This window comes from Pectinophora gossypiella, chromosome 24, assembly GCF_024362695.1.
Source record: "Pectinophora gossypiella chromosome 24, ilPecGoss1.1, whole genome shotgun sequence".
Lineage (NCBI taxonomy): Eukaryota > Metazoa > Arthropoda > Insecta > Lepidoptera > Gelechiidae > Pectinophora > Pectinophora gossypiella.
Genome location: NC_065427.1, coordinates 10,692,416 through 10,708,051, shown reverse-complemented (window position 1 = coordinate 10,708,051; position 15,636 = coordinate 10,692,416). Strand labels below are relative to the sequence as shown.

At 39.8% G+C, this 15,636-nt stretch overlaps 1 protein-coding gene across 1 annotated transcript in view; it reads right to left on the bottom strand.

Moving 5' to 3' along the window:
• The window catches only part of LOC126377722 (calsyntenin-1), a 310,912-nt gene that overhangs the window by 28,689 nt on the left and 266,587 nt on the right, over positions 1 to 15,636 (bottom strand). The window contains exon 2 of the mRNA XM_050025512.1: positions 456 to 616. Within this exon, the coding sequence (XP_049881469.1) occupies positions 456 to 616 (161 nt within the window). The remainder of the gene's footprint in view (positions 1 to 455; positions 617 to 15,636) is intronic.

The window sequence follows — 15,636 nt, the reverse complement described above, 5'->3', positions numbered from 1 at the left end:
GGTTATATAACGGAATAGAAGAAAGAAGTTGGAAAGGCCCTAACGCGCACTTTGTATGAGAACCGCTGTCGCCGGTTCAACCCCACTCCCTATTACTACTACTCCTGCAAACAGATAACTACGATAGCTCTTCTGATGTCACGTAATGCCAATTATCATAACCTGAAGATTTGACAGGTCCGGTTTTCTACAGGAGCGACTGCCTGTCTGACCTTCCAAATCGCGAAGGGAAAACCAGCCCAATACAGATTGTACCTCCGAAAATTAATTTCTTTGGAATGTGGGTTTCCTCACGATGTTTTCCTTCTCCGCACAGCACGTGATCATCGTTTATGATCCAAACATGAATTCGAAAACCAATTCGACAAAGTGAGAGGGAAGCGTTTCACCAACTGGGCTACCACGGCTTCAATTATTCAAACTCGTAAAATCAAATTCAGCAAGCAAAATCTTACCTCAAAAGGAGCCTCCCCATGATGCTTATTGTTGAGGATAAGGAACGAGCAGAGAGGGCCTCTCGCGCGAATGGGAGGCGTCACCTCCACTAAGGTCTCGTTCTCCCGGATCAGGCCATGGTAGCCCTCATCAGGCTCCGCGAGTTCCAAATAGGGTATGTCTGCAACAAAGAAAATTGTAGGTTAGGTTTCGTTACGCTCTTGTCGGTGTAGCATTCTCAATTGTTGTCTATCAAGGGCCAATTCTTTCACTTCCTTATAACAAGGTAAGGTTTCCTTGATACATTTTTTTAAATTATAATCGATGAATCAAACTTCTTCTTATTGTGTCATTGGTGCTAATTCCTACAGACGCCATCTAATTTTATTTTAAGTTATAAGTACCTACCTGACATTTTCTTATCCGCTGAAAAAGAAAGGGACGGGTAATCGACAGGCATAAAATTTATGGAACACACGTCAATTTTAGGCAGAAATCTAAAACAACCGTCTAAAAATTTACATCTGCCAATAAACCGACAGAATTAAGTTGACAGCACACGTCAAACGGTTTGCATAACAGCGAGATACTTTTTGATTCACCCGGTTTTTATTCATTCATTTACTCATTCTTCCTAAAATTTACGACTGCCAATCATCCATTTCTTTCCTTGTCGGCGAATAAGAAGATGACAGGTATAACTTAAAGTAAAATTAGGAGGTGTTTGCAGGAATCGGGGCCAATGGCAAACTAAATAGTATCGGCCCGAAACTTGGCAACAAGTATGGCGCTATCTGCAGCGCTCATCAGATCCTCCTGCGTGCAGGTGTTCGGGCACGCAGGACACGATGTAAGATGTTCCATCGTTTGGAGAACAGTTCCGCACTGGCACTTTAAGTCCGAGCCAATCAATGTAATTATACAATCTTCTCATCGTGTGGGTTGTGAGGTGGAATACCAACCTCATCAACCCTGGCGTTAAGGTTATTATTGAGCCGCCAAAGGCTCATGTAACGACTACTTACTTACAGCAGTAACTAGTAACCGGGACCAACGGCTTAACCAGCCTTTCGAAGCACGGATCTTCTTACTTTTTGGACAATCAGGTGATCAGCCTGTTATGTCCTAAACTAGGGATCATAAAGTGATTTTTGTGATGCCACCGGAAACCGAACCCAGGACCACGGAGGTCGTTACGCGTAAGTGTGAGCGAGACAATCTCCGCGCGCTTTCCTCACTAAAGACCCTTTAACTAAACCGTCATATGACGTCATAACAACGTTTAATACAGCATATATTGGCGTGGAATTAACTTACATGGTCGTACGAGGTGTATCGTTTATGGAACGAGCGAACCTAATTACGTCCAGCGGGTGAAGCGGCATAATTCGATAATTTTGCCTTCAAATACTCGTACCTACTGGCATAAGGGTGAACTTTCGCTGCAGGGTGTACAGATATAGGGTAATGAATAATACTATGCATAGTGTATTATGTTCACTAACACAGTCAGCTCGGCTTTTATAGACGGCGATACGACTCACCTATCACGTTGGTATAAATACATAAGTACATAAACTCACGCCTATTTCCCACCGTAGTAAGCAGAGACTATAGAATTCCATTTTCTTCGATCCTGACATACTTCTCTTGCTTCCTCCACATTCATCAATCGCTTCATACACGCACGCCGGTTCAGAGTAGATCGTATTAAACCTTTTCTAAGGACATCAACTTGGTCAATGTAAATCCTTTTAGGTCTTCCTCAGCCAGCCCTACCATCAACTTTCGCTTTATATATCGCTTTTGAAATTCTAATATCCTTCATCCGCTCTACGTGTCCAAACCAACCTAACATTCCCTTCTCAATCTTAGTCACTATATCGTCTTTTACACCACATCTCTGTCTTATCACACTGTTTCTCATTCTATCACGTTGATATATCCATCGCAAGATGAACTAAGTACACACACTTCACCGAGCTCTCTGTTAGACCAACGTGACGGGACTAATTCAATTGATTTATAAATAAATTATTGATTCGGTCACGACTGAAGCTAGAAAAAAAAAATGGCGGCGAAAAAGGGAAACCTCTTCCATTTAACGACGGCGTTCTAGAATTTTAAAAAGAGCAGTGTAGACTTCACTAACACAGTTGGCTCGACCACTACAGACGGCGATACGGCTCACCTATCACGTTGGTCTAATAGAAAGCTCGGTGAGGTGTGGGTATTTGGATTTTTAGTTCCTCTGACTACCCCAGTTGGAATAGAGTCGTGAGCTTATGTTATGTTATAGTATGGAACGAAGAGTACAAAAACGGACTGTCCGGTGCAATATTGAGGATTCCAAGAGTAACTATATTACCTATTGAATAAATATATTTTTGAGTATGAGTTTGGCAAATTCGGCAACGCACTAAAGTCGAAGATGTAGAGAATCGCTAGATTTAAGTGGAGATGGGCAAGAAACTTGGCAAGACGGGAAGACAACAGATGGACTAAGACTGTTACTGAATGCTGGCCAAGGGATGGTATGCGATATCGAGGCAGACCACCAGCCCGGTGGTCGGGTGACATTGTTAGGTATGCCGGAAAGCAATGGATGAGATTTTCACAGGACCGGAAAGGATGGCGTGACGAGAGGAGGCCTATACCCAGCAGTGGGTGGATACAGGCTGAGTCATCATCATCATAAACAGCCTATATACGTCCCACTGCTGGGCACAGGCGTCCCCTCAATCAACCGGAGGGACTATGGAGCATATTCCACCACGCTGCTCCAATGCGGGTTGGTGGAGGTGTTTTTATGGCTAATAGCCGGGACCAACGGCTTAACGTGCCCTCCTGGAATAATCTTACTTTTTCGGACAATCAGGCGATTCAAGCCTGAAAAGTCCTTACCAAACAAACGACAGTCGCACAAAGTGATTTCGACAATGCACCCATCGGAAATCGAACCCGGACCTCCAGATCGTGAGACTAACGCTCTAACCACTAGACCACGGAGGCTGTTAGATGAGGCTGAGTAGATGAATATATAGATAGAGCATTACAATAAGATTCCCATTGACATTTAGAATTTGCCTTTCAACTGTTTTAAGACAGTAGTTAAACTAAAACTTTACAAAAAAGGTTATTATAAAGTTAGTGATTATTTAGAGGATATGAATGCATGGGATTAACTGTCTGAGAACTGATATTAGGCAGCTAAATTACTCAATTGTATACCAATATTTTATGTTTATTTTTTTAAAGAACGTCGAGGGCCCTGTGCCGAGGTTTTTCTTGCAGCTTCTTTTCCCCGGCTATACAGGTTGTGAGAAGCTGCAGTAGTTTTAGGCGGATGAGACGTTCGCTATGTAAAAATTGTCGATTCAAAGTGTAACTATGTTACCTACTGAATAAAGATATTTTTGAATTTTGAATTTGAATTTTGGAAGCCGGTTGGAGCCGGAAGTAGTAAATACGAGGTCCACCATAGTCGTAACAGCAGCTTTACGCCAGAATGAAATGGACCCTAATCCCGGTACCTGGCGTTTACATAATTATGTCCCATCATTAACTCCAGAGTCTATTAACGCGTGTACCTTCTCCTTAACGGCGTTATAGGGTGTAAAGGAGGGAACGCCCGTTATATAGTGTTCGTAATGAACTTTAAACCCTTGTAGAAATTTACAATATCTACCGCATATATCTCATAAAAAAAAAAACGAGACATCCGACTACTTTAAGTTCCGTAAGGACTAGTTTCCAGCTAGTCAAATCAGTTACTTTTTACTAAACGTCAAAACACGAAATTTGTATGAAAAAGCAACCTGTGACGTCATATAAAAACGTGATAAAATTTCGCACTTATTATTACGATTTTCTTGATTCATCATCATCATCATCAGCCCATTAACGTCCCCACTGCTGGGGCACGGGCCTTCCCTATGGATGGATAGGGAGATCGGACCTTAAACCATCACGCGGGCCCAGTGCGGATTGATGGTTATTAACGACTGTTAATGCAGCCGGGACCAACGGCTTAACGTGCCTTCCGAAGCACGGAGGAGCTCGAGATGAAAACATATTTTTTTTTTGTGGTCACCCATCCAATGACCGGCCTTTGCGAAAGTTGCTTTACTTCAACAATCGCAGACCGAGCGCGTTAACCGCTGCGCCACCGAGCTCCTTTTTTCTTTTCTTGATAAAAATTCAAAAATAAGTTCATGAAAACAGTGTTTTTCAGTTCCATACTTTTGCGACGGAAAATTCCACTTGATATCTACTCAGAATCGTGGTCTGAATCATCCCTCAAAGATTTCTTTACGAGATCACTAAAACCCTGTAAACCAAATTTTCTGAATTCCAAAATTTTAAATTAACTCTCGCTTTGTTGAACAAAAAATAGGTAGGTATATTCTAAAGGAGTTCCCTATTCGCTAGAATGAGAACAAAAAAAAGTTTTTGAATGTTTACATAACATAGGCTGCCGATTATATTCCAATTGAGGTAGTCAGAGGTACATCCATCGCAGGATGAACTAAGTACCCACACCTCACCGAGCTTTCTGTTAGACCGACATGATAGGTGAGCCGTATCGCCGTCCATAATGGTCGAGACAACTATGTTAGTGAAGTCTATACTGCCCTTTTTAAAATTCTAAAACGCCATTCTTAATGCAAGAAGTTTACCTTTTTCGCCACCATTTTCTTTTTCTAGCTTCAGTCGTGACCGAATCAATAAGGTCACGATTTGAATTGTAAATTTTATAAAGAGGTCAGTTTATTTTTAAATCAACTTAATTAGTCCCGGCACGTTGGTCTGACAGAGAGCTCGGTGAAATGTGGGTACTTAGTTCATCTTGCGTTGCATGTACTTCTGACTACCCTGATTGGGATATAGTCGCTTATGCGATTTAATTAGTCGTAGGTTGCGGTTGTCTGTTTTATATTTAGTTTATACATAACATAACATAAAAGGCCTATATACGTCCCACTGCTGGGCACAGGCCTCCCCCCAAAAAACCGGAGGGGGTATGCTATGGAGCATACTCCACCACGCTGCTCCAGTGCGGATTGATGGAGACATATTGTGTATATTTAATTTATATTGTGACAATTATTTTAGATGTCAGCATAGCATCACGCCTGCATCCTCGGAGGGGTAGGCAGATGTATATATTAGTATACATATTTTATACACCCACGCCACCAGTTGTTTAGGTTGAACTAAATAATATACAACCGTCGATAGAGGTCCCAAGTTCGATACCCAGTTGGGTAGGGCCATTGCATGTTAATATTGGAACATACGAATACACGTCTCGTAAAAGGGTGGGTAGAACAGTAACTAACTAGGAGACCATGTGTGGCGTTCTGGAACGCACGCCATTATTTCAATTATAAAAGTTATAATAAATATTATCATTAATGTTAGTTATAACGTAACGCTATAATAATTATAATAATAGTTATAATGGTTTTTGAACGAATTTTATTATTATTATGGCAACACTGCCTGGTTGCGAATGAGACTGTCATTCGGCTCTGGACTTTTCTGTAACGAAGTTCAAATTACAGCTTTTTGTCGGCCACTGACTACTGTTTTAATTATTCTCCATCACCTTCGTCTTGGGAAGAATTGGTCGGCCACTACATTGCGATCGAACCTATTGTAGGCCCCAAACATGAATCCTATGCGAATAAATGATTTGATTTTTGATTTTGACTATTTTTATAAAAAAAAAGTTTATTGCATATGAAATACCAAGATTATGTATAATGTCCTAATTCATATTCGAAAGCTACAATAAACATAACAAAAGACCAATTCCGATAAATATTTAAAGCCACACATACATAATTTCTCGCTATACAGAGTGTTATTGACGCCGTAACGAAAACTTAGGGGAATAATTCACACCATGATTCCGAGTTGATATTAATTGGAATTTCCGGTCGCAAAATATAGGAAATATTTTGTGTTCTTTTTAAATTATTTTCAGTCCCATGTTGTGCTTTGAGCTGCATAGATAGTGCCAAAAATAAAAATGGCAAATTATTAAAAAAAAACACGGCGTGCGTGTATAAAACGATTGATGAAGGAGGAAGCAAGAGAAGTGTGTCAGGACCGAAGCAAATGGAATTCCAGACTCTGCTTACCCTGGACACATTTCCGACAAAAAAAAACCCCTATCATTGTTTTTAGTATGATAAAGTAGACTTCTGAAAGAGACAAATACTGAGAATTATTGAGGACAGAAGAGGCAAGATGATTGGACACCTAATAAGACACGACCAATTCATTAAAAACATCATAGAAGGAAAGCTAGAAGGAAAGAGAGGAAGGGGAAGACCAAGAAGAGCTTACATGGAACAGATTAAAGAAAAGGTTAACGTCGTGTCTTATAGGGAAGTCAAGGAATTGGCCTTTGATAGACTGGAATGGAAAATGCTGCACCGACAAGAGCGTGGCTCTTAAATTGATGATGATGATGAAAGTAGACTTCTAATTTTTTTTTCAGTACAGTGTCACTCACACCCTGTATAAAACTCCAGTAACCCAACCAACCAAACACAACACAGAACCATTTTTTCCAAGTCACATATGCAACAGGCCAGAAACTCCTGAATACATAATTTATCGCGACACCCGCGATCACATGTGCACAGGGGCTAAACCCCTAAGGGGATGGGGGCACCCCCCACCCCTAGGGGTAACCCGCACCACACCCCGGACACTTCATACAAACGACCTCGTATTACACAGACACCACACATTGACGTTATCGTACACGCGCATCTGTGTATGTGACGTTTTTTTTTTTTTTTTTTTTTTCTTGATACAATTGAATCGCATTGCTAAACCTTGCAGGTTTGTCTCAATGCAATATTCCGCTATTGTTACAGTTTGTACTTCAGAAGTATACCATTAATTAATAACACTATTCAACAAATAAAGTACACATGTCAAACGCCAAACGCATACATGGACGAAAGAACCGGTAGGATAGGTAATTCGCCACAAGTGAGGCGCATCATACCTACGTATGAGCGGGCGATTCCGAGAAACTGGCAAGCAGCAAACAAGTGAACAAGATAGTAAACAGATAGATAGTACGTCTGACGACATACGATTGAAGACTAAACTATGTTCGAGGGGTGGGGGTAGGGGGTAGGGGGTGAGGTAAACCTAGCTCAGACGCTGGTGGGGAGCGGAGAGTTGCCGTTCCATACGTAGTATTATTACTTATTCAGTTAGCCAACATGATAGGCGGTGAGACGTATCGCCGTCTATAATGGGCGAGCCAACTATATTAGGGAAAACTGCACTTAAGATTAATTTATAACTCATTGGTGCAAGTCCAGTACCGGAGTTCGAACCGGCACTCCCCGAACTACAAATTATTCAAAATTCAAATTCAAAAATATCTTTATTCAGTAGATAACATAGTTACACTTTGAATCGTCAATTTTTACATAACGAACGTCTCATCCGCCTAAAACTACTGCAGCTTCTCACAACCTGTATGGCCGGGGAAAAGAAGCTGCAAGAAAAACCTCGGCACAGGGCCCTAGACGTTCTTTAAAAAAAAAAATTGGTATACAATTGAGTAATTTACCACGGAGGTCGTTCTAATAGTACTGAGTTGAAATTGGTTTTTTTAAGTGACTTATTGTCGCAATAAGCATTAACAAAGGCTAGACAAAGGGAGCAGCGCTGATCGGTCACACCCGGTCATCATCATCATCATCTTCCTAGCATCATCCTGTTTTTCACAGGGTCCGCTTACCTGAAGATTGTCAGGTTCGGTTACTCCTGGTCATACAATCTGAAACGCCATAGAAACGACAAGATTTTCCGTAGGCGGGTTTTAAGTTTTTACTTTTTTTTATACCTATTAGCACTTTGTAGTTCACTAGCAAAGAGATTTTAATTTTCCGCTCCCTCTTGATAATGTAAATGCAGACTAAAGGGGTCCTAACCTCAAGCCAAGCAGCCCATTGTGAAAACGTCTTTGCCAACGGCTGCAAAGGAATAAAAATAGTAGGAATAGAAAACTGCTTTCGAATAAAGATTATGCCATCGTGTATTTTTCTTCAATTGAATAGACATAAGTTTTAAAATTAACTTGTTGCCAATCATCCGTCCCTTTCCTTTTCGGCGGATAAGAAAATGACGGGTATAACTTTAAATAAAATTAGGAGGTGTCTGATGGAATCGGGGCCATTGTACATTTAATTTAAGGCTGAATATTGTTAACTGGTTCCTCAAGAACAAGATACTTGCCTAGTTTAAGGACCCCTGTTCAACAATATTTATAGAGCATTATGATTATTACTTTGTTAACCAAGTTCTGTATATTTAGTTTTATGCAATAAGTAAATAAATAATTATTATTTATGAACAGTTGTCAATCATTCGTCCTTTTTCGGTGAATAAGAAAATTACAGGTATAACTTATAATTAATGAATGTATATAGGTAATTATATTGGGGTCGCAGCGCGCAGGTGCGAATCGCGGCTCGGACATTAAACCACTGATTTTGACTTTATGAGTTTGAATTTATATTAGGATTATAGATAATTGATATCTAGGTGGCAATGAGTTTGGTTAATGGCAATTGGCTCGCCCCCTATTACGCGGGACTTAAACATAGCTGGAGGACGTCTTTGGCCAAGCACACGATAAGACCTGGTTCCAGATTCTAGCCGACAAGCGCGAGAGGCGACACAGAAGTGAGAGGGCCGATTTACCACCTGTACCGTCTAATAACCCTCAACTACAATACCAGTCGTGCGGCCGCTACTGTCGCTCTCGCATCGGACTTTACAGCCATTTTAAAAGCTGCCACAGAAACGCTGTTTGAATCATCTGATAAAGATGTAAAGGCCAATGATGATGATGAAACATAGCTGGCGAGCATGGTGTATACAGGGTGTTAGTGTTATCGTAACGAAAACTTCGAGGGATGATTCAAACCATGATACCGAGTTGATATTTAGTGGAATTTTCCGTCGCAAAAGTATGGAACTGAAAATAGTTAAAAAAAACATTTAAAAAAATCATGAATTTTCCGACTGAAAATTCCACTCGATATAAACTCAGAATCATGGTCTGAACCATCCCCGTCAGTATTCGTTACGGTGTCACAAACACCCATACATAATTGTATGGCTACTTGTATGTACTTCTATGGGGCGTTAGTGACATCGTAACGAATACTGAGAGGGATGATACAGCTCAATATTCTTAGTTAGTATCAAGTGGAATTTTCCATCGCAAAAATATAGAATTGAAAATAATAAAAAAAAAACTCATTAATTTTGCGACGGAAAATTCCACTTGATATCAACTCAGAATCATGGTCTGAATCATCCCCCTAAGTATTCGTTACGATGTAACTAACAGCCTGTATAGGTAATACACGGGATATAGGTTTGTTTTTATTCGTAGGGTTTATTACTATGTTATATTATTGAATATGTCTTGAACTACCCCGTAACCGAAGCAGGGTGTGTTGGTTCCCACACGTCATGAGACCTTGTCACCGTCACGCGATGGACAGCCAAACATACAATATGAATACAAGGTCGGAATGAGTATAAAAACTACAAGCTCAAATGTAGGTGGCAGCACTGTTGGGTGTTTTCTTTTTTGACGTGACTAATTGTATTATTTATCTTAAATGCAGTTTTCACTAACACGTAGGCTCGACCATTATAGACGGCAATACGACTCAACACCTATCACGTTCGGTCTAACAGAAAGCTCTGTCAGGTGTGGGTACTTAGTTAATGTCGCCACGGATGCACCTCTGACTACCCCAATTGGGATTGTAAATGTTCGGCAGCGAGTGCGCGGATATAAAAAAGATAAACTAAACGAATATCAATTTTACTAAATGAATACGAATCCAATACATAAATAAAAACGAAAATAAAAATAACTTAAAAATCAACGACCGTTCTTAGAGAGCTAAAAATGAAGAGAAAACAAAAGACAATCAAACCATATAGAAGAATAAAATATATATAAATTCTTAAGAAGATTTTATATAATTAATAAAAAGTGTAAAATCCACGAGGAGCTCGGTGGCGCAGCGGTAAACGCGCTCGGTCTGCGATTGTTGAAGTTAAGCAACTTTCGCAGAGGTCGGTCATAGGATGGGTGACCACAAAAAAAAAGTTTTCATCTCGAGCTCCTCCGTGCTTCGGAAGGCACGTTAAGCCGTTGGTCCCGGCTGCATTAGCAGTCGTTAATAACCATCAATCCGCACTGGGCCCGCGTGATGGTTTAAGGCCCGATCTCCCTATCCATCCATAGGGAAGGCCCGTGCCCCAGCAGTGGGGACGTTAAAGAGCCCTTTAACGGTGATCAGCCGATGATGATGATAAAATCCATATGAAAATGTTCGTTTGTCGTTTACAGGGATATAGTCGTGAGTTTTTGTTATATGGTAAAAAGAAAAAAATAAAACACAGTTTCAATGTCCATGCAGATTTTTGAAAAATTCCATTCCAGTGTCATTTTTGTAAACATGACCTTGAAAAACGCAAGCTAGATTCAATTCAGGTAATTTGCAGTCTCAATTTTTACCCGTAATGATTTTTTTAAATCGTGGTTTTGTTGTTTGGTTTATTTATTTTTAGTTTGGTGCAATAAAGTGTATTTGTATTGTATTGTATTGTAAGATAATCTCCACTGATTTATATTATCTACTGAATATTCCTTTTTCACTAGGTATAAAGACTACGATATTAAAAGCGATTAGAATAAAAAAAAACTCACCGGTTCATCGAAACGCGTGTAACAGCTACCGTGGTTCTAACTCGTCTGACGAGCGAGCGCTCGACGGCGAGTCGCGCCACATTTAAAATTCGAACTACCCTCTTATTTACTCATATTTTGTTGTTTTGTTGTTGTTACCGACTTCTTTACATTTTTTATGTCGTGTTCGGAGAACGCGTGACTTACGGTCATGAGTACTAATATGTATACACTTTGAAACCATGTCATATTAACATTTTTGACAAATTAAACCGTAGGTCTCATTAAATGTCAAATATGATAGTGCGACAGGGTTCTAAAGTGGGTACATGATATTGCTCATGACTGTACATAGTAGTGTCACAGGTTCGAATCCTAGCTCCGGCTCTAAACCATTTTCAATTCAACTTTATGATGTTTGAATTCATGTCGTCATATAGCTCAGTTGGTGGAACGCTTGCCTCTCACTTTGAGGTCGCAGGTTCGAATCCAGCACAGGCCTAAACCAATGATTGTCGAATTTGTTTTCGAATTCACTTTTGGGTCATAAATGATTATCAAGTGTGCTCAGCGGTGAAGGAAAACATCGTGAGGAAACCAGAGGTATGTGACCTAACCTGTATTGGGCTGGTTTCCCAATCGCGGGTTGGAAGGTCAGACAGGCAGTGGCTTCTGTAAAAAACCGGATCTGTCGAATCTTCAAGTTAGGTAAGCGGACCCTGTAAAAAATCGGAATAATGCTAGGGAGATGATGATGATGATGTAAATAGTAACCGGGACCAACGGCTTAACATGTCTTCCGAAGCACGGATCATCTTACTTTCGGACAATCTGGTGATCAGTTTGCAATGTCCTAAACAAACTAGGGAACACAAAGTGATTTTTGTGATTTGTACCCACCGGGATTCGAACTGATTTAAGTTTGTAGTAGTTACATGAGACACGTCAGGGACCTTTGGCGGCTGATTTATAACCCTGACACCAAGGTTGATGGGGTTGGTTATCCACCTCACAACCCACACGATATAAGATTGGCCGACGATGTAATAAATAACTTAATAATTTCATGACAATCAATAAGAAAGTTCCACACGATAAATTAATAATTTTAATAATTACCTTGCGTGGGTGAAACCTTTAAGTTAGGTAGATGAGAAACGTTATTTTGCCTGTTAATAGTAAACGACACGTGTAAGGAGTTTCATAATCTTAAGGGTGTTGGGACCCTCGCTATATTCGTTTCAGTGTCAATAGATGGCGTAAGTGTAGACACACCATTCGGTGATCGAAATTATCATTTTTTTTATTTAACATTTTTTTAATTATATGGCAGACAAATATCCTGCTTGGATCAAATATCCAGCTTAAGCTCCCTTAACCAAGTCTCTGCTGCATCCGTCACACAATGCAGCTCGGCTATAACATCTCTTTAAGGGAGCTTTAAGGGACTCTTTAAGGGAGCTGTTTAAAGAAATAAATATACTGACGGTCGCAAGTCAATATATTTATGAAAACATTATGTATGTGCGTAAAAATGTATCTCTCCTTCCGAGAAACTGTGAAAGGCATACTTACAATACAAGGAATAAAAATAAAATTGTTGTTCAAAATTCTAGATTAAGTAAATTAAATTCATCTTTTTTGGGGTTATGTATACGTTTTCAGCCATATAAGAGCGCATCTTAGGCGTTCCTAGATTGGAGACTTGTCGCCATGGCCGAATACGGCTGGATGGATATATATATATATATATATACGTTTTTACAATAAATTACCAGATAATATTTTAAATTTGTCTGAGAACAAATTTAAAGCTCACGTGAAGCTTACTTTATGTAAAAAAGCCTATTATAAGATTAATGATTACCTAAATGATAAAAATGTCTGGTATTGAATGTGTTCCTCTAGTTATTAAATAACTTGTAATGTACCCTCATTGATTTAAAAGATGTGTTGCTGTTGCAGTTTCTTGTCATTTCTTCTCCTCAGCCATAACACCTTGCGAAATGACGTAAATTCAAAAATGTTACATTGACCTTCAACAAGTTTATCCATGATAATTACGTTGAATAAATGATTCTGATTCCGATACATAGCCTAACATAGCCTTGAGGATATCAGTTACTGGACTGCACCTCTAAATAAATACAACCACAAATTAATGCCTATTCACCCGTGATTTAAAGGACCCCAGGTTACAAGATACAGGAAACACCAACGCCGGCAGCCCATTCCATTCCTATTCTATTTTTAGTCATAGATACTCATAAAGTAAGCTAAATGAGCTTTACACCTTTTTGCCACTACTTGAAGGTCTACAGAACCTACAAAAAAAAAAAAAAAAAATTATAAACCCTTCCTATTTCCTTCAGGTTTACTCTGGGTCTGAAGTTTTTGACAACTTCCTTTTTAACCCCCGACGCAAAAACGACGGGGTGTTATAAGTTTGACGTGTATGTGTCTGTCTGTGGCATCGTAGCTCCCAAACGGATGATCCGATTTTAATGCGGTTTTTTTTTTGTTTGAAAGGTATATCAGTCGAGAGTGTTCTTAGCTATGTTTGGTTGAAATCGGTTCAGGTCTTCAAGGTCATCAGGTCGTTTGTTAGGTGTGATAGGAATGTTACAAGCTCAGTTTGCTTGCAAGCATATGTGGGATAAGTTATTTTTTGCTTTTTATAGGGTTTAGCATTTTTAACCTTTTGTCATAATAATTGAGTACCTTTTTTGGTCAGGGTTTTTTTTTTAATTTTTTTTTATTATAAGACGATAAAGGTTGCAATAGTTTTATTACTAAGCTGTTAAGAAAGAAGGAAGCGTGCTCGAAATACGCCACTCCCACGCATGGTAAGAAGAGGTTTATGTTTGGTGTGTTCAATAAAAAGTAACTCTTTTAACCGTCGTAAAAATGTCTAGACCCTTTTTTTCCTGACCCAACAGATGGTCCAAAAACCTAATAACAATACATCTCCTTCAGCGCCGACGTCAGATGAATTTTTTTCAAGTCTTTCCGTCCTTTTCTTGCCTAGGGAATAATAGATACTGATCGACCATTATCGTGGTAAGTTATTCTAACATTTTGTAGCCATTCTGAATATTTTAAGGCCTTGTGGTTGTTCGACGGATTCCTTCCATGTTTCTTTTTCTACACAACTATATCCCAATTGGGTCGTGTACTAAAGTCAAGATAAATTATGAAATTCTGATTACTAAATAAAGACAGATCTAAAACTAACGAAAATGTTTCGTTTTTCCTATTTAACATATTTATTTCCCTCAATGCGCACTAAACGCTTCGCCTCTTCCTTTTTGATGCGAACAGCAAAGGACTGGAACTGTCTGCCGTCGTCTGGTTTTCCAACTCGTTATAACCTGGGGACGAGAAGCCGCCAAACTCAATTGGGATTGGGCCGGACATGTTTGTCGCATGCACCCTGAGCGGTGGGCACGGATCGTTACGCATTGGGTGCCTCATGACGGGTACAGGCGTCGTGGTAGACCTCGAAAGAGATGGCGTGACGACTTGAACGCTTGCCGGAGGGACTGGCCGGAGTACGCATAGGACCGCGAAAAATGGAAAGAGGAAGGGGAGGCCTTTGCCTAGCAGTGGGATCTTGTAGGCTAGATTATATTAGATATAATCTAGGAGTCTTCAAGGCTAGGATGAATAGGCATTTGCTAGGTAATCGTGATCTACCCTAGACCACATTGTCGCTTACCTTCAGGTGAGATTGTGGTCAAATGCGAGCCTATTTTATTTTAAAAAAAACATCTTAACCAAACCAGGGCCAATCTCACAAAGTGTTTTTGACATGTCCACGGGGAATCGAACTTAGGAATCAATCAATAGACGACAGAGGCTGTTGTGCCCAAATATTTTATTACCAAGGCATGTGGTTGCCTAGCAACGCCTTCGTTCCACCGATCCTTGTACGTCTTTCTTATTTACTTCTCTTCGACCTTCCATTAATTAACTTTTACTGATTGATTGAACAGTGAAAATTATTTGTAAAATAGGAAAATATTTCTCGAATATCATTTACGTCGGTATGTTGGTAACGTAAAACGTATTAAGGGTTGGAAGGTCAGAGAGGCAGTCGCTTCTGTAAAAAACTGGACCTGTCAAATATTTAAGTTAGGTAAGCGGACCCTGTGAAAACAGGACAACGCTAAGGAGATGATAACACGGACCACCAGAGTACATTAGAAACAAGGTGATTGATCTGAACATTCGCAGGTCTAGTAGACGAGGAAGCCCAAAAAAGTGAGTACCGAAAATCACATACATACATATCTGCACCCACTTCACAAACGCAAACACATCAAATCTTACTCACCCATCACCTTGTGCAACAGTACCCCCTAACCACCTAAGTCATTGTTATTATGTACATTATATCCGCTCTCATTATTTTATAATATGTATTTTGAATTGTCAAACTT